General features: G+C 37.6%; 1 protein-coding gene across 5 annotated transcripts in view; it reads right to left on the reverse strand.

Moving 5' to 3' along the window:
- Window positions 1–24,397, reverse strand: part of PTPN4 (protein tyrosine phosphatase non-receptor type 4) — a 174,153-nt gene that overhangs the window by 108,084 nt on the left and 41,672 nt on the right. For all 5 annotated transcript variants that reach the window (XM_074335257.1, XM_074335240.1, XM_074335231.1 and 2 more), the window contains exon 3: window positions 11,929–12,036. In XM_074335257.1, coding sequence (XP_074191358.1) covers window positions 11,929–12,036 — 108 coding nt within the window. The remainder of the gene's footprint in view (window positions 1–11,928; window positions 12,037–24,397) is intronic.

Below are 24,397 nucleotides of genomic sequence, written 5' to 3' on the forward strand. Positions count from 1 at the left end.
TGCAGAAGTCAAACCTGACTTGTATTCATCTTTTGTTATCAATATATATTGAGTATTACCATTTTAATAGTTTTCCTTTCTTAAAATGTGTATAATTTTTTTAGCACCCTCTGTATTTAAGACAGTTGTTTTAAAATCTCTGTCTAGCAAATCTGATATACAGGTTTCTTCAGGGACTGTTTCTAGAGATTTAATTTGTTCCTTTGAATGGGCAATCTTTCCCTGTTCCTTTGTATTTCTAGTTTTATCTTTTGTTGAAAACTGAACATTTAATGAACAGCCATCTCTCAAACTCTTTATAGACCTTCATTAATTAGTGAGACCCTGAGCTTTAAGATCAGCCCAGCATTAAGACTTAAGGTTTTCTCTGATCTTTTCTGGGCATTAGTTTTGTCTGGGCCTCTGTGTGTGTGTGTGCTTTTTTTCCCCCTAACTCCTTACTTCCCCCTGTCTGCTTTTAAATGTCTAAGGTCTCAGAGAGTCTCACTTCAGCTACTTCTCATAGCCTTAGATGTTCTGTAAGTGTTCAAATGTATTCCTCTGACTATAGTCTCTTGCACCCAGGAATCCACGGTTCTGCAGATTTCACATGCTGCAGCTCCTGCCACTGCCTTTTGTGGCTCCCAGTTAGAGATCCAAACTATGCTGCTGTTCCCTACTTTCCAAGTCAAGTGAGAACAAAAGCAGTCCCTTGGGTAGTCAATAGGTAGACCAGAATGTTGCAAACAAGTTTCACCCTCCTTATTCTGTCCCAAGGGTAGGAATAAAAAATGAGGCTGCTTCCTCCTGGCCACGATGTGCACGCTGAGGAAGGGGTAGGACAAGTGCAAGTAAAACACCACAAAGTTTCCTACAGTTCTGAATGTGGCTTTCTCTTGATTGCTTAGTTGTTGTAAATCTGACTGGTTTCCAGAACTCCTACATGGTTAGTTTAGTCAGCGTACAGCTGTTTTCTGATGTTTCTGTGGGGGAATGAGGGTCTGGACCTTTCTAGTTCGCCATCTTGCATATAGTGTTCTATTTCTTGAGGGCTTTTTTTTTTTTTTTTTTGGTCTTTTTTCCTGTATGTTCTGTATGTTTGAAATATTTCAAAATAAAAATGTTTGGAGTAGCGGAGTTATAAATAACAAAGAATACTTTACACTTGTTTGAAGAGTCCAACTTAATAACACAAAAAATGGAAAATGAAAAGGGTTTTATGATAAGAATATTATTCTGAGTTAATAATTAAATAAATCTTATTCTGAGTTAAAAATAAAAAAAGAACGTAAGAAATATTTAAATAATGGATTATTGTCAAAGCTTCAAAAACTCTGCACACACAACTTCCTAAAATACTGCAACACAAATTTAGATATCAAAGAAACAGTTCTTTCCTGAAATTCACGCAAAGCACTAAAGCAGCTACTGAGATGAAATAAGATAGGATATTAAAAGATGAATCAAGGCCAAAGTTCAATTCATCTCTTATGATTTTTTAGTGCTTTGTGTGCATGTGTGTCTGAAAAATTTCAAGACAATAACCTGACTTTCCTTTTGGTAAAGAATATACTGTAACCCAATAATCACAGAAGCTAAAGGGGTTACTTACTACTTACTTATGTGCTCAATTGGTGCTTTCTTTCAAGATCAGCATTCTGAGTGTGCATATTGTAAAAAATATGTTTTTCTCTACCAAAGTGAGTTGAAAAACTGGGGAGAAACTAAATTTGTACATACTCGTACACATGCCAATCCTATAAATCAAAATTTTAAAAAATGCAAGATGTACAAGTTTGTTTTTAATTCACCGATTAAAAATTCTTTGGAAATATCCACTACCCAATGAAAAAAACAAATTATCAAATGATATTCCTTGTCTTTACTAACCTTGTTTTAACTGGTAATATCTGACCTATTCCTTATAACATTCTTAAATTCATCCTAAACGTCATTTTTTTAAAATTACAATGAAACAAGCAAGCTATTTTGGAAAAGATAAAATTACAGTTGACCCTTGAATAACTCAGGGGTTAGGGGCGTTGTCCAGCTGCACAGTTGAAAATCCACATATAACTGAAGCTGGCCCTCCCATTCGCAGATTCCCAACCGTGGATCAATACAGCTGACCCTTGAACAACAAGGGACTGAACTGCGTGGATACGATTATGGATCTGCATAGTTCAAACTCATGTTGTTCAGGGTCAACTGTATATAGAGAGAAAAGGGGAGAAATGAAAAAGAAAGGTGGGAGGGAGGGAAAGGACAGAAAGGACGGAAAGGCGAGGGAGAAAGAGACAGAGAGGAAATACAACAAATATACTTAACAAGAACTATATGCATAAGACTAAAGAACAAACACTAATGATTATGATGGAATACCAAATAGGCAACAAACTCGAAATATTGCCGATTAAAAAAAAATTTTAAGTAAGCTTGTTTAAAGTAATTAACTCATAACTGTTCAGGGTTCCTACTGTAAACAGCCTTACTTTTAGAGAAAATATCTGCACAAATATGTAGCCGTACATTTACCTCCTATTGATCTTGTCTCGAGATCACTTTGGACACTGGGTAGTTTGCACTGTTCCTTCATGTGTCTGAGATGTATATTTCATTCTGAACTAAGTCATTATTTGCAGCCTATTGTATACGAGGCACTGTGCCAGGTATTGGGGTGATACAAAGATAAAGACTAGCCTCAAGAATTTGGAGTCATGAAACCTATCACCTCAAGAAAGTATTGTAAGTATCACAGGAGTACAAGAGAACAAGGTACACTGTACCTGGAGGTTAAGGAAAGGTTTTAGAGAGAAAATGACTTTCATTTTGAGTTTAAAAAATACGAAGTTAGAGTGGAAACATGAAGAGTGAGGGGTGAGGGATGCAGGTTAAAATAGAGGTTAAGACATTTCAGGAAGAAAAAGCATTATGTACAAGACAGCACAGATCAAGTAAACTGCATAGTCAATCTGTAAAATACTCCATTTTTCTATCCATATTCAGAAACCTAGCTGCCATTATTTATCTTGATAGCTGTGTACATTATATTAACCTTTTCTTCTCTTATAAACCAGTCCTACTTCTTGTTATAAATCAGGTTAGAAAGCTGGAATAAAGGGAAACAGTAACAACTTTTGATTCTGTGTAACTTGAGCATTTTCCACATAAAGGAATACTGGAGAGTCAGCATACAGGAATACTGGAGAGTGCAAGCTTAGTTTCTTTGACCTTTATTCTGATTAAAATCCAACCATAAAAGTAAATAAAAGATAGGCTCAATTGCACAGCAGGGAAAAAAAAGGTAAGGAAAATTTTTATTTAATTCCAACTTTGCCCCTCAGTAGCAGTGCTACTCTGAGTAGATTTTAAAAACCACAACAAAAACAATGCCAGGGAACTGGTGGGGCCTGAAATGAATCCTGGTCTGAATACCTCCACACTACAGCTCCCCTTAAACCTCAAGAGTCTCTTTCTTCATCTGTAAAATTAGGTGACTGAACCAAATGGGGACTGTGAATGTTGGCCAGTGAGTACCAGACTCACACAGGAAACTTTTCCTAAAATAGTTAGGTCTGCATAGGTTCAGTAACTATGACTCTCTAGCCATGGAGTATCAGCATTTTTGTATAAGCTTCCCCAGAGATTTAAAAGAATGTCAGGTCCTTGAATAATGCCATTTCAATGTTGATAAGCTACTGTAGGAACTGAACTCTCTTGTTTATGTCAATTAGGATGCGGTAAAACTGGTTTTGTTATATGTTGTTTTGCTTAAAGTTGCAGAACCCATCAACGTCATTAAGTGAGGACTTACTGTATAACCAAGTTTGAATGAATGATCACTTACCCTTGGGTTTTCTATAACAAATTATAAAAATACCAGAAAACAGTATCAAAGTAAATTATTCAAGTCACACATACACACACAAGTGCATCTGGAAAAAGACTTAAAAGCCTCTCATCATGGTTTTTCCAGTCCTACTCTCTACTCCTCAGAGGTAACTGCTGTTCACATATTAGTAATGCTGTGGTATACGCACACATATACAACGATTTAAATATATATTTTAAAAAATATATTTATTGGGTATGGTTTATTTTTTAACTTTAATTTTATTATTTTAAATTTTATGTATTTACATTTGATTAATTAACTAATTATTTACTTAATGTGTTTTGTGGTTTTTAATGCAAGCATAGCTTGCTTTTATGTGGATATCCCATACTTTAATTTTTTAAATTTTCTATTTTGTTGCATTATGTTCCCTCACTAGCATTTTGAAAGCTATAGAGTTTTGTTTGTTGAACTTTAAATCTTACTAATTATAAAGTTTTCCAAATGATTTACTTGGACTCTCAGGCAGATAATTACATTGCTTAAAATAAGAGTTCTCTCCACCTTCCTCTGAAATATGCAAACAACCTTATTCCAGAGGGGAACCGTACCTGCTGCCCTCTATTCAACTAGAGAAAGAGAGGAAAGAAGAAGGCAAAGTAGCCTAGTTGCCTCGGATATTTTTTCAGCTAGTCATTTTGATAACTATACTGCATTACCCTGAAAACTCCTGCCTCTGCAGGAGTGCTATCCTATATTCATTTTTTGTTTGGGGGCGGAGACGTTTCCTCTGATTCTTCCACCAATCTTTGTCAGCAATGGATCTTCTATGAAATCCTTAAAATTTCATACCTGCTTATGGCATTCATTGTGTGTGTGTGTGTGTGTGTGTGTGTGTGTGTGTGTGTATTATACTGGACATTAAATCAACTAAAACAGGCAGAAATAGGAGCTAAGTCTGCTCTTGAAAAACAGAAAAATTGGAATGAGTGAGATTTACACATTTGTACTTTTTGCCTGAGAGCAATCTCAAATCCAGCACAAGGCAGGGGACAAACAGACTTACTGACATGAGGTGTCAGTGAACCAAGCTCAGGGAGGAGTGGCAGAGCACCCAGAAAACTGAGGAGGAAATCCAGTAAGGGGATGAGGAGCAGAAAGGAATAGCTCTAAAATCAGTATACGAGGTCTGACAATTAAGTTTGTGAACTTGTTGCAACGATGTTGCTAACCTTTTTTGATATCAGAGGGATTATTCATTAGGAATTTGTACCAACTGGACAAACAGTTAACCAAGTTTACTACTTGGAAGTGCTGAAAACGCTGTGTGAAAAAGTTAGACGACCTGAATTTTTCACCAACAATCTGTGCCTCTTGCATCAAGACAATGCACCAACTCACAGGGCACTGTCTGTGAGGGAGTTTTTAGCCAGTAAACAAATAACTGTATTGGAACACACTCCCTACTCACTCATCTGACCCCCAATGACTTCTTTCTTTACCTGAAGATAAAGGAAATACTGAAAGGAAGATATTTTGATGACATTTAGGATATCAAGGGTAATACGACGACAGCTCTGATGGCCATTCCAGAAAAAGAGTTCCAAAATTGCTTTGAAGGATGGACTAGACACTGGTGTCATTGCATAGCTTCCCAAGGGGAGTACTTTGAAGGTGACCGTAGTGATATTCAGCAATGAGGGATGTAGCACTTTTTCTAGGATGAGTTCATAAACTTATTTGTCTGACTTTGTATACTATAAAAGCCACCTCAACTCTGGCGAACAATTAACTTTTTCATGCACAAAGAGAACTTAGAGCCCCACGAAAAAGAAGCAGTTGGAAATTTAAAGAAATGAATGGAAATAACTGTTCAAAGTCTCCCCCCCACCGCCAAAGAACCAACAAAACAAAACAGAATATGGAACTGTGGGACCAGCTAGATTGATGGCACTTGTTTTCAATATACAGTCTAAGTTGTGACAAATATATACAGGTTGTCACCACCACCATCACAATCAAGATATTTCTATCACCCTAAAATGTTCCGTGCCCCTCTACAATCAGTCCCCCTAACCTCCATGCCACCAGTGACCTGCATTTCGTCACTATGTATCATTTTTGCTTATCCTACAATTTATTATAAATAGAATAATAGAGTATACCACACAGTGTACCACTACATACAACTACAACAATTATTTTTCATCCATTCACTTACTGATGCATATTAAGGCTAATTCGGGTTTGGGCTACTATATTAAAAATAAAGCTACTATGATTATTTGTGTATAAGATTTCTTATAACATGTTTTCATTTCTCTTGAATAAATACCTAAAAGTGGGGTTGCTAGGTGGCATATAGTAAATCTATGTTGAATTTTATAAAAACTGCCATACTACTTTCCAAAGTTGTTGTAACCCTTTAAAGTCCTACCAGCAATTCTACATAGCTGCATCCTTGCCAACAGGTGGTATTGTGAGACTTTACTTTTAACTATTCTAGTGGATGTGAGGTAACATCTCACTGTGCTTTTACTTTATATGTCAGTAGAGGTCCTTTATCAGAGTGAGGATATCCATTTCTTTTTAAGTCAGTTAGAGTTTTAATTATGAATGGGTGTTGAATTTTATTCTATGTAAATTATGCCTTAATTACACTGATTAAAAAAAGAAAAACCACATACAGCTAACAGCAGACTTAATGAAACACTGACTCCATTCCTCCCAAAGGCAAGGTATCGCTTCTATTCATCATTGTTCTGGTTCAGCCATGTAATAATTAATAAAAAAATAATGGGGGGTAAAAAGAATATAGACTGCAAAGGAAAAAAAATTGTCCCTATTCTCATATGATATGATTTACAAAGAAAATCCTAAGGGATCAATAAACAAAACAAAACAAAAAATACCTAGACGTATAATAAGTGAATTTAGCAAGGTCAGCGGATACAAAGTTAATATAGAATCAATTGTATATCCTGGGATTTAGCTCAGGAACACAAAGTTGATTAAATTTTGAAAATAAATGAAATTTACCTTATGTTTACATGATAGTTTATGTAGAAAATCCTATGGAATTTACAAGTTAACTAGAATTTATAAGTTTAGGAAGGTTGCATAATACAAAATCAATACACAAAATAAGTGGTATTTCTATATGCTAGCAATAAACAAGTGGTAACTGAAAAAGAGAAAAACCAACAACACTATTTGTATGGTTCTTCTGGCTATCAAGTTGCCAAAGACAGGCTCTGAGATATTAATCTGATTTCTCTTTCCCTTATAAATGACTCTACCTTAATCAAACCAACAAGTTCTGTTGACTGTCTCCTGAACCTCTCCAGCACTTACCACGTTTCTTCATCCCCCACAGCCAATCATGATCTTTCCCAGGGAAAACAGGCCCTAACACTGGAACCAGACTCTCACAGTTTGTTTCTTTCTTTCCAGTTTTAAGTGTCATTCATGAGGTAACAACAGGTCTCCTGGCAGCTCCTGGGAGATCACCAGACCAAACCGGATCAGACTGGCCCCAGAGGCTTGAACAGGTGTAGTTAGCAGCTACATGACCCTAAACTGACCTCAAAAGCACAGAACCAAAATTCATGAAACCCAAGTAGCAGAGATGCTAGTTTTACCACACAGCCCTTTGAGAAGCGCGGGATCAGTCAATAAGATCTGATGCAGGGGCCAAATTTGGAAACACCTAGAACTGATAAATCACACTCAGCCAGATGTAATTTCTTCGTCCTCTATAGCCCTTTCCACATCCCTACCCTTAGATGGCTTAGTTCCAAGCCTACCCAATCAGGCCTCTGAATTAGAATTAATAAATACGTATAATTTCTCCTTACCCTCATCTCTTAAAACTGATCCCAAGCCTTTCCTGGGGGAAACTAACATGAGCTTCCTCTATGGACCTCTCCTCATTCGGCTGGCCTGATGAATAAAATCTCTGTTTCTCTGTGAAAACCTGCTGCCTCAGACTTTTGGCTTCCCTGTAAGTGGCAGGAAAGGAAATCATCACCACCTTTGTTGAGGAACACTAATAACTTCATCATTGCAACAATCTCCCAACTTTCTCTAGTTTGCAACTTTATTTGCCACTGGCTACATGACCAGAGTGATATGTCAAAAATAAAAGTCTCATGTTATCGTGTAAATAAATCCTTAGGTAAGTATAACCTTACAACTTAAAAGGCACTTCATGATCTGACATACTACGCAAACCTCATCTGTGACCCATCTTCTCCTCTTGCTCACTGATAGGAAATGTTTTTTGCAGTTCCTCAAATGCGATATTCCTCTCTCCTCAGTCTGGAACTTTGCACATGATGCTGATTCTCTCTGAAAGTCTTCTCTGCACCCCAAATCCCTTTGACATTCCCTCCCCAAATGGAACAGAGTTAGAAGAGACCCAAAGTAAAAATCTAACATTTGGAAAGCTAGTTTATACAATAAGTAATAAAAGCCTAAATTAAGGTATTACAGTAGAAACAGATGAAATGAATAGATAAAATAAAAGCAAGCATTTTAGCAATCATGTACTAAAACATGGCTTGCGGAAATAAGAATCATCTTCTATGGGAGTTTTCCTGTATTTCCTCAATCCCGAGAAAATAATTCAAGAACTTTTGAGTTCTGTAAAAGGAATTTTCACAGGACAGAGCGAGTTATTCCCTGTGAGTTACCTCTTACTTCCGCAGCCTCACTTAACAGCCTGTTGGGTGAGAGCAGGGACTTGGCCAGCGCGAATCTTGGGACTAGCAGCACCGCACTGTGGGGGGGCTGGCCTGAGAGGCACACTGCTGAGCCCCACACCAGACTTTCTGAACCAGAAACTCCAGGCAGAGGGCCCAAAAATCTGTACTTTAAGAAGCCTTCAGGTGATTCTGACGTAAGTTCAAGTTTGAAAGCCACAGGTTAGGGGATATGGAAACAGCTGTAAACCAGAAAAAATACCATAACCACAACAGAAACTACCAGAAGGATGAAACTGCAGAAAAACAAGTCAATAGTACTCAATAACCTACTCTTTATCCCACTGAAGGGCACTGCAATTCACTCTGGGGGCAAAAAAAGAAAAAGTAGATTTACATGAATAATGTAATCTTAAGACTCTGACAAATATGCTGCTAAAGGCCACTAAAGAACAGCTACCTTTAAGTGCTTCCTAAAAACTAAAGAAATTATACATAATGAATTATAACCCCATTATTCATTATTTTGCTTACTCAATAAACATTTACTGAATATTATTACTATAAAAGACATTATGGTAAGAGCTAAAGTGATAAATAGGTTTTAAATGAAAGCAAGAGAAAATCCAGGAAGTCACAGCTTTAAGTAACTTTGTTTGTCGCACTGGAACTTATCACCAAGGAAGATTCTAAAGAAAAAATAGTCAACAATTCTATTTTTGTTCTGTATAAGACCACAATAAAACCTTAGCTGCTTTTTTAATTTATCAATTGTAAGTCCAATTAAATTAATTTCAATGTATGTGTCTAAGGAAATATCAGTACTTATCCTCTAAAACTTCTATGTAATATACACATGCAACACACACATACTTACATAACATATGTGTATATATAACATAGATAGGTTTTAACATGAAAAAACTCTCAACTAAGGGTTGACAAGGGTTAAGTTTTTTAGAATATTACCAAATTCCTTTTGATCACTGCTGTAATTTATTGCATGGTTACTGCCTCTTTTCAATATGCTCATTTTTATAAGTCCTGTGTACTGTGTACTGATATCATCATTTCTTGGGAAGCAATAGGAAGAGTGTAGGGTTTTGAGTCAGACAGATATGAACTCAAATCCTCTCTCAGCTACTTAATTATCTGTGTCATTAAATAAGTTCTGTAGGCCTCAGTTAAAAAAAATTTAATGATACTTTCATGAGATTATTGTGAGAATTTGGTTTACTAACAGGTCCACAATAGCTGTTTCATAAATGTCACTTCCTTACTTCTGTCTCTTTTTAAGAATGGCATCTCTTTTCCTTACTCCATTATTTATCCTCAAAGTCTTGACATATTTCATACTGACAGCCAGAACTAGGACACTACTAACAACATATGTGCTGTAAAGGTCCTTCCTTGGACCGATTCTTCTCAATATTTAAATACTGAAATGATAGTGCTGTGGAAAAGACTTGCACGGGGAGTTAGTTTCATTCATGCCAGCAGGTAGCTTGGGTTTTATCTCCTTGGACTGGGATAACGTCTCATGAAAAATAAGGGTGTTAGACAAGATAATCTCTAAGACTTTGGATCTTTAGGTCTTTAAGATTCTATGATTCTCTTTTTTGGGGAAGAATTATTTTGCATCATTAGGAAATGGATCCTTGGACCCAGGAATGTAATTTATTTGGGAAGGAATGCTCAAGACAGAAAAGTAAGGTGAAGTAAGAGAAAGTAGGAGACAGCAAAAGGATCAGTCCAACTCAAATATCTGCGCTTCCCCATATTCATTCTGCTGTAATTGTTTTAGAACAGAAATGCCTTCTTGTATACAAATTTATGTGGCATAATTTTTATCTCTTGTAATACATGTGATCTTAATACTGGTCCTGCTAGAATACTTTCTCAGGAATGATGGTTTTTCATACTCATGGCAGTGAATATGCTGGTAGGTAGCTAGTCTCTTTCTCATAAGATTCGTTGTCCTGTGACTTCTCCAATAAAAATCAATCTAAAGACAGGCTTATAGTTACAGTGTTGACAAGAAAATCTAAGAATTATCTATTTTTTAACCTCAGTGTTGCTCATAGTGAAGTCTAGCAGACACCTTTCAGGTATTTGCCCAGCTTACAATTTATCTTTCTGGAAAAGGTTGCATTACTGACATTTCTACTCACTTCCATTTAAACGTGTGTTTATTTATCAAGGAACAACACTATTCCTCTAGGCCCTTGGAGAAGCTCAAGTCATCTGGTAAAGGCATCAAAGTATGGGGAAAGTTTGTTATATTTAGGTTCAGTACTAAAAAATTTACTTCTACTGAGACTAGCTGGCCCTTGCTTTGTTTTATGCACATCATCCTCATAGTTTTTAATAATTAAAAAAAATCAATAAATGACCCCAAGAAAGAGTAACATTTAACATTTCTTATTTACTTGCTACTAACCATTCATTCAGAGACCTAGAATCCTGATCATGAGAGACAAGAGAGCAAGAGATAGAGAAAAACCCTATTTTTTTCATAAGATTTATTTCTATTTTCTATAGCCATTCTATCAACATGACCTCACAAACTGATTTCTAAAGCACTGATCCAGAGAACTATTTCTTCAGCCTCTCAATTTTTCTAAACTATACAAAATGCTTCCTTCAAAATAGTCCTTCTCCTGTACCAATCAAAAGGATTATCATATTCTTTTGTAAAAGACCTCATTGTATATAACCATATAAATTTACAAAGATTTCAACATTCTGTTATTCATCACATCCTATCTTCTATTTCTATGATGCGATCTTTCTAATAAAAAGTACCATGATTGAAATTACTGAGGAATTAATAACTATCTAAAAAACGTAATAATGCCCAAGAATTGCAAAGCTCTAAAATTTAATCTCTATCTTATTTGGGAAGGTTTCCACTGAATCTTCCTACTTGGAAAATTTACACTTAACAAATTAAGAATTTTGGTTAGAAACAGCTCTCCATGAATTCCATGAAAAAACTAATTTTATTTTAATGCAGGCTAATTTATGTAAGATCAATATACGTTAATGTTTTAAAATATAAAATATTAAAAAATATAAAACATTTAAAAAGAAGTTAATATTTTAATTTTTATACCCAACTTTCTTTCTTTACATCAAGAAACATGAGTTGGATTTACTTCTTAGTTGTCTGAGACACATAAATTAATAGGCATTAGATTTAACTGACTGACTTGTAATTATGAATACTTTAAGGAAATAACCTTACAGATTAAAACATCAAGAAAATGAGGAAGAAAAGAATTACCTCTAATCATTCAAATTAAAAACTTTTTAAAAACTCACTAAATCAGTGAACATTATAAATCAGAAAAGACTTTATATTACGAACAGAGAGAAAAACTAAAACGAAAATGAACAGCTTAAACTTACTGGGTTATCTGTGGAATCATCAGCCAACTGTAAACCAAAATAGTCACGCTCAGTCAAATCAAGATGCTTGAAGACTATATCCAACAGAACTTGCCCCTGATCATGTTTCTAGAAGAAAAATAAAAGGAAATCAACACTGATATACACTTTCAGATTTTTAAGCTCTTGGACTTTTTTCCTGTTCTGTGAAACTGGCAACTGTTTCCATACCAATGACTTGGTTGAGAAAGAAGACTTCACAAGTTACACAGTACTTTAAAAAGTCTGACTTCAGACAAACTGATTCAAAGAGTACACAATGAATATGAAGATAGGAGGAAAACCTTTGACTTAAAATACCTTACGGTTATTTAATAATCTTTTAGGTTATTATCATGGTATTTTTGTAATTTTATATTGTTTCCACATTAACTCCTGTATATATCCGTATCATTTGTCTTGTTTTGTTTTTTATTGCGCTTCACTTTATTGTGGTCACAGATGTCGTGTTTTTTACAAATTGAAGGGAAGACCCTACACCAGCAAAAAGATTATGACTCACTTTATTGCAGTGGCCTGGAACTAAACCTGCAGCATCTCTGAGGTCTGCCTGTATACATTTTTCTTTCAAATTTTTTTAATTTTTAATTTTTTTTTGGGGGGGGGAGGGGAACAGGACTTTATTGGGGAACAGTGTGTACTTCCAGGACTTTTTTCCAAGTCAAGTTATTATCCTTTCAATCTTAGTTGTGGAGGGTGCTGTTCAGCTTCAAATTGTTGTCCTTTCAGTCTTAGTTGTGGAGGGCGCACGTGGGGACAGAGCCCCAGAAAGTAGATTACAGGCTCTCGGCCTCACGTGGAAGGGTGCTGGCTCGGGTGGTGGATAGCCGTCGGCTGTGGCCGGTTAGCCGATTGGACGCTGGTACAACTGCTGTGGCTACGAAGGATTGCCGAGGACTGCCGAGGAGCTGAGCAGAGCTGAAGAGAGCAGAAGAGGAGAGCCGAGAAGAGCGGAAGAGTCGAGGAGAGTGGAGGAGAGTCGTCGGTCAGTCGGTTGGCGGAAAGGCGGACAGCAGGTTGTGCGTCTGGTGGGCCCAGCCTCCAGTGAGACCATAGTGGTATGACTCCCCTACCTATGGCTCCGTGGGTGTTCCTTTTTGGCCTCACCATGTCCTGCGTTCTTATGTGGGGAGCGGGACCAGAGACCCCGCACGACAAATGGCGCAGCGAGCAGGGTCTCCCGCACGACAGCGCAGCTCACTCAGCTCCAGGTCCAGTTGCCGTTGCTAGTTGCAGGGGGCGCAGCCCACCATCCCTTGCGGGAGTCGAAACCGGCAACCTTGTGGTTGAGAGGATGCGCTCCAACCAACTGAGCCATCTGGGAGCTCAGTGGCAGCTCAGCTCAAGGTGCCATGTTCAATTTTTCGTTGCAGGGGGCGCTGCCCACCATCCCTTGCGGGAGTCGAGGAATCGAACTAGCAACCTTGTAGTGGAGAGCCAGTGCTCCAACCAACTGAGCCATCAGGGAGGCAGCTCAGCTCAAGGTGCCATGTTCAATCTTAGTTGCAGGGGACGGAGCCCACCATCCCTTGCAGGACTCAAGGAATTGAACTGGCAACCTTGTGGTTGAGAGCCCACTGGCCCATGTGGGAATTGAACTGGCAGCCTTCGGAGTTAGGAGCATGGAGCTATAACCGCCTGAGTCACCGGGTCGGCCCCAGATTTTCTCACTTTTTGAGTATCCCATCATTTGTCTTGTTTATTCTTACATTTTAATTATGACTGGAAAGTGACATATTTGACTAAATAAAATTTAAAACTTGTGTGTCTAAAATAAAGTCACAAAAAGGGAAACAAAAACTGTGAAAATTATTTGTAGCAAACTGATGGATTAGTATTTTAATTATAAAAGTATTCAGAGATCTTTAGAAAAATATCTCATTTTAACCACATACCAATTCTATCATGTAGGCATTATTTATTTTTAGCAAACATTAGTTTTAGTAAAAGTAACAATAACTTCCCTAAGTTCAACAACTACTAAGTTATGGGTGTGACAAGATAAAGGGAATGACAAGATAATTCCCTGAAAAAAAAAATGTAACTGAAAAATAAATACATGGAGAAATGATAAACAGGTTCAGTAGTAAAAGAAATAACAAAGTCGAAAACTATAGTGACAATCCAAAAAAAAATTCCCATGAGTAAGATAAAAAATACTTATTGTTGTTAATATTGTAGACACATATACTCTATTGGGAAAGCAACTTGGAAATATTAAGCAAGAATAATAACAATATTGACTACTTCTAGCATCCTAACCTGAGTGAAAAATAAAATCCTGTATTGGGGGAAATAGCTCTACATGCCAACATATTCATTGAAGTATTATTTCTATAAAACAAATATTAGAAAACACGTTAGTAAATAGTGGTTTTACCACGAATTTTTACTCCCATTAGTTGTAGCAGTTTGGTAGCTTCCAGCTACAAGCTAGAATTAAAACTCAGAGCTGAAACAATATGGACATGTATTTTTTCATATAATGGAAAGTACAGAGGTACAACAGACTCCAGATCTGGCTAATTCAGCAGATGAGAGATGTAATCAAGCATGAGGATTCTTTCCATTTCTCTTATCTGCATTCCTGCTGTTGGCATATTTGTAGACTGCAAGCAAGGTGGTCACAGCAATTTGAAAATTCATACCCATACATGACAATGTTTAAAAGAACAACCTTCCCCATATGGTTATCTTACAAAGAGCTTCCCTTTATGTCTTATTGGCCAGACTGAGTCAAATGGCTATTTGCAAAACTCATCAATGGCAGGAAAGTATGCGCTTCAAACAGTGCCTCACAATGGTGGTTCCCATTCAAATAACGTGTGAATATTTTTTACATTTATGCAACTCACTGCCCCATTCTTCTCCCTTTCTCATTAAATTGGTCCAGGATGAAGACCAAGCATTAATCTTTATAAAAAGCTACTAAGGTAAGTCTAATGTACTCTTCTAGAGACAGGAGACAGTAGACCCATTTCTCCCTATATCTTCAGCTAAGTGAAACTTAAAAAAAAAAAAAAAAAAAAGATTAAAAACAAACTCTGAAAGGTGAAAAAAAAGTGACAGCTTGGCTAGGGAATTCCTTGAGTTTTCTTTCCATTTCTTTTATTGAGGTAAAAGTCACATAATATAAAATTAACCATTTTAAAGTGTGCACTTCAGTAGAATTTAATACGTTCAAAATATTGTCCAACCATCTGTTTATTTAGTTCCAAAACAATTTCATCACACCTAAAGAATACCATACCTATTAAACAGCATCCCGATCCCCCACCCCAGGCCCTGGCAACCACTAATCTCCTTTCTGTCTCTATGGATTTACCAATTCTGGGTATTTCATATAAATGAAATCAAATAATGTGTGACCTTTGTGTCTGGTTTCTTTCACTTAATGTAGAATTTTCAAAATTCATCCACGTTGTAGCATATATACACACTTTGCAAACATTTTCTCCCATTTTGTAGGCTGTCTTTTCACTTTTTTGATCACATACTTGGATACACACTAGCTTTTATTTTTTGTGAAGCCCAATTTATTCATTTTTTTCTTTTGATGCTTGTGACTATCTAAGAATTCATTGCTAAATCCAAGATTATGAAGAATTACCCATGTGTTTTCCTCTAAAAGTTTTATAGTTTTAGCTACATGTAGTTCTCTTAGCCGTTTTGAGTTTCCTTGAAATAAAGTCCTAGATAGATACTATAATGAACCACATGTGAAACTGACCAAAATTAAGAGCAAAAGGTTTAAAAACTCACCTATAGTGTGGAATACATGCATGATTTTCAGTTAGGTCTCAGGATTTCTCTCTCTCTCTCTCTCTCTCTCTCTCTCTCTCTCACACACACACACACACACACACACACACACAAAGTAGACTAGAACATTAATATAAAGATTCTGGAAGCCAAACTGTCATTAGAACCACAATCCACAAAAGCAGGCCAGGCCCCATGCTACCAGTGTGACTCTCTGGTATAAAGAAGACTGAATATGGTCCAGTCTCATATTGCCCAAAATGTCCAAGATACTACCTAAAACAACTCATCACACAAATAGTCAGGAAAATCTCAACTAGAATGATAGGAAACAATCAAAAGATGTCAACACTGACATGACTCAGATGTTGGAATTATCTGATAAAGATTTTGAAATAGTCATTGTAAAAATGTTCCAGTGAGCCATTATGAAAGCTGTTTTTAAAAAAAGTTGAAAAAAACAGAGTATTTCTGCAAAGAAATAAAAGATATAAAAGAACCAAATGGAAATTATAGAACAAAAAAATACAGCAATAGAAATAAAAACTGGCTGGATGTACTAATAGAAGAATGAAGATGAGAAAGAAAAGAATAAATGAATTTCAAGACAGATCAATAGAAATTACCCAATCTAAGCATCACAGAGAAAATAGATTAAAAAAAAAAGAAAATGAGAGTATGTCACAGAAATGGCAGTGTGAGGTGAGCCTCTTGAAAATTCCCTGGAATTTACAGCAAATTGAAGAGCTATAATTCCACAAACGACTCCGTGCCCGGCAGACAGGCAAGACTAAGAGAAACGCAGTTGAAATCATCTAAAGGTGGGCAAATTGGGTGAGTGGGGGAGGAGGAAAGAAGGAAGTGCGGAGACCAGGCTGCGCAGGTGCAAGAGAGGGAAGAATTCTGACTGCTAGGGCTCCCCTTATGGCCCGCAGTCCCACCTGAGATATCAGCATATAACACGGCTGAACCCAATCAGTCCCACCTGAGATATCAGCATGTAACATGGCTCTCCCACGGCAGAGAACACGGAGAAAAGACTGAGGGAAGAAGAGTGAAAATGGTGGTTTAAGCCCTCACTGCCGAGCAGAGAACAGAAGCCATAGGCACTGAGCCTAGCCGACCGCCCCCCCCCCCAAGAGCTTGCCCCACCCCCACCTGCCCAGTGCTAGAAGCGGAACAGTAGCAGTGTCAGATCAAAAGAACAGAATATTTGCAGTTCTGAGAACTGCGGCCCGGCAGCCACAGACTCGCAGCTCAACTAGTTCTGGCAAAAGGGAAGGAATTTTAGGTGCAAGATAACTGTGCTGGTAGTTGCTCAGAGCCACCTCTCACAATCCACCTTGCTGGTGCCCCCACCTATCTGGGTGGATCCCTGCAGGGGTAAACAGAGCCCTGGAAACACATAGGCTCTGAATCTGGTGCAGGAAGAGCTTTGGGCCTTCAGAAGCTCTCCATAAACCCCAACAGAGGCAGTGCCCTGAGACCCAGGCCACCTGCTCACAGAGGAGAATCCTATCTTCCAGGAAACCACTGCCCTTCCCCCCCCAAATTGTGTGAGAAGCCAGAACAGTGCAAGAGAAAATACAACACTACAGCATGAGAGAGAATAAAAGGCTGCAGTGGGAGAGAAAATAAAACATTCCATCAAAACCTACTGGAAGACAAAAGGAAGACCTCTTCCTATCTACCTGTTGCAGAACCCACTCCTGTAGCTGTCTAGGAAGAGAAATAATAATTTATTAATTCCTATGAATAACCAAGGTAACAAGGCAGCTCAGAAAGAAAATGAAAAGTCTCCAGAAAACAAACTTAAAGACATGGAAATATCTGACTTAAATGACAAAGAATTCAAGATTGCAGCTCTGAAAAAAACTCAACAAGATACAAAAAACACAGACAGGTCATTTAAGGAACTCAGAAACAATCAAAGAACAAAATGAACACTTTACTAAAGAGATTGAAATTTTGAAAAAAAGAAAATGACCAGACCCTTAGAGACCTGTGGGACATGAAAAAAGATACAACAGTCATGTCTTTAGAATCCCTAAAAGAGAAGAGAGGGAGTTTCAGGATGATAAATGATTTAAGGAAATATTAGCTGAAATTACCAAATTTGGCAAAAAGCAAAAACATAAATTCAAGAATCCAAGTGAAGCCCAAACAAAATGAATGCAAACAAATCCACATCATAATAAAACTACAGAAAACAAAAAGGAAAGCAACTACAAGAATTAGGCATTTACCTAGAGAGAATGACAATTCAAATTAGAACAGACTTTTCGTCTGCAACCATAAGGCCAGAAGGAAGTGGTACAATATATTCCAGGTGTTGAAAGAAAAGAACAGTCAACCCAAAATTCTCTATTAAGGGAAAATATTTTACAGGAATGAAGGGTGAATAACGACATTCTCAGAAAAAGAAAAATTTAAGGAATATATCACCAACAGATCATAACTGAAAGAATGCCTAAAAGTTGTCCAACCAAATGAAATAAGATGAAGAAACTTGGAAAAACAGAAAAGATAGAGGAATGGAATGGAAGAAATTCGGAAAATATAAAAGCCTATGCTTCTCTTCAGGATTAAAGTGTGTGACGATTAAAGCAAAAAATTTTAACTTTATCTACTATGCTGCCCGATTTATGTAGAGAAAAAATTAAGACAATTATAAAGAAGAAAAGGTAAAAGTGCCTACTGGTAAAATTTCTATCATTCACTCACAGTGGTAAAATGTGGTTGCCAACGTACTATTACAATTTATATATATATAATGTAGTAACAAGAGCAACCACTCAAAAAAGCTATATAAAAAGATACTCTCAAAAATACTAAAATAAATAAAACTGAAATTCTAGAAAACGTTTACACAATCTATTATGTAGAAGGAAAAGAACAGAAATGAACACATAAACAGAAAGCAAGTAATAAAATGGCAAACTTAAATTCTAACGCATAAATAATTACATGAAAGTAAATGGCCTAAATACATGAATTAAAAGGGAGAAACTGGCAGAGTAAGAAAAAAAAAAAACATGACCCAACTATATATTATCTAAAAGAAACTTCAAATATGATGGTATATGTAAGTTGAAAGCAAAGGGATAGAAAAAGATATATCATGCAAATATTAATTTTAAAAAGTAGACAAATAACTTTACAAGGGGGAGAAAAAGGATATTACAGACTGTTCATGCACAAAAGAACATACCTGGAAAATACATGAAACAAAAATAGAATGTGAAGTAAATTAGATAATAGAAAAGGCACAAAGATAACTAGAAATATCAAAAATTTAACAATTGCTAGAAATACTAAACTGAAAATCAGCAAGAATACAGAAGTCAATAATATGTCAAGTAACAGGATCTAACTGTCATTTATAGGATACTCTACTCAACAGACACCCACTCTTTTCAAGTGTCTATGGAACATTCAAAGACAGACCACATCCTGGATCATAAAACAAACCTTACCAAATTGGAAACAACTGAAATCACATAGACTGTGTTCTATAACCACAATGAAATCAAAATAGAAAACAGTACTAGAAAAAGAAAAATTCAGAAACTAAACACTTGGAAATTAAAGAACACGTTTCTAAATAATCAACAGGATAAAAGGGACTTAGAGAAACAGTACAATAAACTGATCAAAAAAAAAAAGGAAACTCAATATATCACAATCTGGCTGTGGGATACAGCCAAAGCAGTGCTGAAAAGAAAATTTATAGATCTAAATGTTTACATTAGAAAAAGAAAAGCTCTCAAATCAAGTCTAAATTCCCTCCTAAAGGAAACTAGAAAGAGTAAAATAGACAGAAGGGAGTAATACAGGTAAGAGCAGAAATCTATGGAAATCTGGTTCTTTGAAAAGATCAATAAAATCAACAAACTTCTAGCAAGAGTAATAGAGAAAAAAGAAGCGGAAACACAAATTACCAATTACAGAAGTAAAACTGAGGATATCACTGGATACTCCAAAAACATTTATAAGGTAGGTAAATAGAAGAAAACAAATCTACACAATAAATCTGACAACATGGATGAAATAGACTAATTCCTCAAAACGGAAGAATCTACTAGAATTCACCTGATATGAAATAGATACTTTGAGTAGCTGTAGAATTATTTTTAAAATAAAATAATACTTTAAAAAAACACCTCCCAAAACATGAAATCTCCTGGTCCAACGATTTCTCTTGCAAATTCTAGGAAACATTTAAATAATAATTAAGAACAATTCTACTCAACCTACCTCCAGAAAATCAACTCACTCTGTATCACCCTGCTACCAAAGCCAAAGACAGTATAAAGAAAGAAAACTACACTTATCCCTCATGAACATAGTTGCAAAATTCCTCAACAAAATATTAGCAGATGGAATTGAGCAATCTCTCAAAAGGATTCGACACAATGACTAAGCGGGGATTTTCCAGAGATGGTTCAATGCTCTAAAATCAGTCAGGTGATGGTGCCCAGAAAGCAGCTCCATGGACCTGCTCCCCAGCAAAACAGCTATTGTGGGGAAAATAATTTAAAAACAAGTGAACAAAGCAACTCATGAATTTAGTTTCAGGAAATTGTCTTAAGAGCGTACAATAAACAAAACAGCACTTATTCAAGGAATTTTAAATCTTGGTAAGAACAATAAGTGTGTGGCATTTGAGCCATGATCACGATCCACTTCCTCTCGCTCCCTCTCAGGCCAACACTATGGAAGCTCTCCTCCAGGCAAGTGCGACGAAGACGGGGATTTCTCCACCTTCACATCCAGTTAAGGGGCACAGTGTCTCTGCAGAAGGGGCACGGCCACCAGCATTTCTCATGCATCACAGCTCCTGTTAACAGATTGTAAATCACAGGATAGGTGGCCAAGAAGTTGGAGGCCTCAACCCAGCCCTGACTCATGGGACTGAGACTCTACCTCAATCACAGAGAGTAAAAAAATACTGATGCCACAAAGCAGATGAGATTGCCCAGGGTCAGAAGGAAGAGTGAGGAAACATCTGATGGAAAACGCTGACGTGAATACTAAAATCCCGAGCAGGTAGAACAGTGACTGCCGAAGAAGACAATCAAAAAACATTTGGTTAGGGGCCGGCCCGGTGGCTCAGGCGGTTGGAGCTCCATGCTCCTGGCTCCGAGGGCTGCCGGTTCGATTCCCACATGGGCCAGTGGGCTCTCAGCCATAGGGTTGCTGGTTCAACTCCTTGAGTCCCGCAAGGGATGGTGGGCTCTGCTCCCTGCAACTAAAATTGAACACAGCACCTTGAGCTGAGCTGCCTCCTGGATGGCTCAGTGGGTTGGAGCGTGGGCTGTCAACCACAAGGTTGCCAGTTCGATTCCTCGAGTCCCGCAAGGGATGGTGGTCTGCGCCCCCTGCAGCTAGCAACGGTGACTGGACCTGGAATTGAGCTGTGCCCTCCGCAGCTAGGACTGAAAGGACAACAACTTGAAACTGAACAGCACCCTCCACGGCTAGGATTGAAAGGACAACAACTTGACTTGGAAAGGAGTCCTGGAAGTGCACACTGTTCCCCAATGAAGTCCTGTTCCCCTTCCCCAATAAAATATTTTTAAAAACACACAAAAAAAAAATAAAAACAAAAAAAAACACATTTGGTTAGTTGAGAAAGTGAATGAGTGAATGATAAAATGGCCTACAGAAGAAATTTCGAAATTTATACGGCTTTCAGTCTCTTTGCAGGCATTTCTGGTCCTATAGTTTTTCTTATTTCACAAGAAGACCAGTTAGAAAAGGCATTTAACAGAATGTCTAAAGCACAGGGACGGCACATCTGCAGAGCAACCAACTTACTGGAAATAGTTTCTCTAAAGATGAAGAGAGTCCCTAACGGAACTTTAGGCTTATCACTAGAACTTTAAGGAGTAACAACTGCCAGGCAAAACTGAGATTCTTACTCTTGCTGGCAGGCCAAGCATAAGGACAGATGTGTCAGACAAGTTTGTAGGAGACACTAAAAGGCAGCTCTACAGACCTATGGCAGTAAAACTACTGTGGAAGGTAGTAAGGTAAAATGGAAATGGCAAACAGTCAGGCCAAGTCCTTATCTAGTGAGCTGGTACACAGTGTTGTATGAATCTTGTTTCCACCTAGGCCAGTTTCATCAACTCTGTAACCCATGGGACAGACAAGATCCGTGGTACAGAACTACCTGTGCAGTGCCCAGGGCTAAGTGTGTGTACTTAGGTTTGCGCTGACGCACTGGGGAGAAAAGTGCAAGGAGGCCAGATTGGGGCTGCCCACTTCAACTATAGTAACTGTAACTGATCCACCCTCCCCACACACACACACGTAAACGTGTGCATGTGTGCATGTATCTTTACTGGGGGGAAAAAGATTCCACATTTTTAAATGTCTGAATACAACTAGATTAGACGGTCTCTGCAGTCCCTCATTTCTAAAGAGGCTCTCTTGAAGATGGAAAGGAGGAATACATTCATGTAAGAAAAGAGACAATTACGTAATCAACCGATTACATAACAGGTAATCGAAAACAGGTAAGAAAGACTGAAAAGGCCATAGGAAGGAGTGAATTCCCTAACGCTTGGGCCACGGGCATATAATGCCTGTTCCCAGGGATTGAAACCCTTTAGACTCCTATGAGAGTATGGACTATGACTATCTCCCTGGAGGAAAACTACACCACAGGAATAGATTTTCATTAGGCGTTTAGAGAGCGGAGACAATATAAACTTTAAGATACTACATAAACAACACTGATTTTGATAAGAAAAGAGGTTATTTACTGATGGGAAATGTCAAGTTTAATAATAGCGTAAGGAAGTGGCAACAGTTCCTTTTTTTCTGCCTGGAACTAATTTATAAAACAGGAGGAGGGGAAACAATACAGTACTCCAAATATAACGCATGGCTTCTGCAGTTGAAAAACTAAATTATTTTCTATATAGAAGTCAGGGCAAAAGCTTTCACATAAAGAGAAAGAGCCTCAAGAAGTAAGAGTTATAAATAACAAATTAACAATAATAAAAATAGCCAACATTTACTATGTTGTAAGTGTAATGTATTGACACATTTAATTACCATAACAACCCTCTGAGGTAGGTACTGTTAAGATTATTTAAAGATGAAATCACCAAGGCACAGAGAGGAACACGGGTTTCTAAAGATCACACAGGTAGTAAGTGGCAGGGCTTCCATTCTCCCCCCGATTATCTGGCTCAAGAGTCCATGCTCATAGCCACAATGCAATACTTTGCCTTAAAGAATTATTTTGCCATTGTCAACAATGGCAGACTATTTATATTTCGTCTTCCCATCTGAAAGGGAAATTATTGAAGCTGACAACACACCATTGCTTTGCATAGCCTATTTAAAAACACCAACTTCCCATCCTAGCAGTATGGCAGACTTGATCATCTAAAAACTCTCTGGAACAAAATCCCTAGAAATGCTGCATAAAACGTCATAAACATTCTTTTAATTGCATAGCTAAGCTGAAAAGGAATCTTTAGCATGGAGAAAGGAAGAAACGGGAAACTTAAAAGAAGCCGGCGTGAACTGCGATAGGCGCCCGGAAGGGCTTGCTAAAGAACGAGCGGTCTGGGTTTATGCCACGCAGCTGAGACCGTGAGTAGGCCCTGGGCTCAGACGAGGTGAGACACAGAACTAATACTCTCCTGGATGGCAATCTCCTTAGTGAAAGGTAGAGTATGGGGAAACAAATTCTTCCACCGGCCCAGGATGAGATCAAAGTTTTTCTGCCTTCACCTGGGATCTGGATGAAGAAGAAAAGTCTCTCCTAAAAATTCACAACCACAAGGCTGCCCTCACATGGTTGACTTGTATACTAGCTACTGTCTGTAGAAACCCAAAGGTGAAAAGTTATGATAAGAAATTAGTCCTGGGTAAAACCAAAACGTCTCTCGAGGAACACATCCTTAACCCAGACGACAGGTGACCTGCAGAGCTAACGCTTACCTGGAGACAAGGTCACAGCCCCAAATTACCATGTGTCCCCAAAAATAAGACCTAGCTTTTAGAGCAAAAATTAATATAAGATCCGGTCTTATTTTACTATAACATAAGACCGGGTCTTATATTAATTTTTGCTCCAAAAGACGCATTAGAGCTGATGGTCCAGCCAGGTCTTATTTTTGGGGAAACACGGTATAAAACAGGAGGAATCAAGAGCACGAGTCCGCAGAGCTGAATTATACCCCAGTAGAACTTCAAATAATAGAACTACACAGACCATAAACTTAAATGATAACAAGTATTAAAAATATAAAAGGATCTACTCTACCCAACACAAATATTTATTACAAAGCAAAAATAATTAAGACTGTGGATTGGCAATGAAAGACCAAGAGACCATTAGAGTAAGAGGGAAAGCCCAGAAAACTAAGGGATTGGCAGAGGGGGAATGGGGTAAATAGGCAGAACACAGAAGACTTTTAGGGCAAAGAAATTACTCTATGACACTATAATGATGGATATATTTCATTTTACAATGTCTAAACCCATGGAATGTACACCACCAAGAATGAACCCTAATGTAAACTACGGATTTTGGGTGATTAGGACGTGTCAATATAGGTTCATCATACGTACCACTCTGGTGCAGTATACTGACCACGGGGGAGGTGATGGATGTGTGTGCGTAGGGGATACAGGAGAAATC

This window comes from Rhinolophus sinicus, linkage group LG01, assembly GCF_036562045.2.
Source record: "Rhinolophus sinicus isolate RSC01 linkage group LG01, ASM3656204v1, whole genome shotgun sequence".
Taxonomy (NCBI): domain Eukaryota; kingdom Metazoa; phylum Chordata; class Mammalia; order Chiroptera; family Rhinolophidae; genus Rhinolophus; species Rhinolophus sinicus.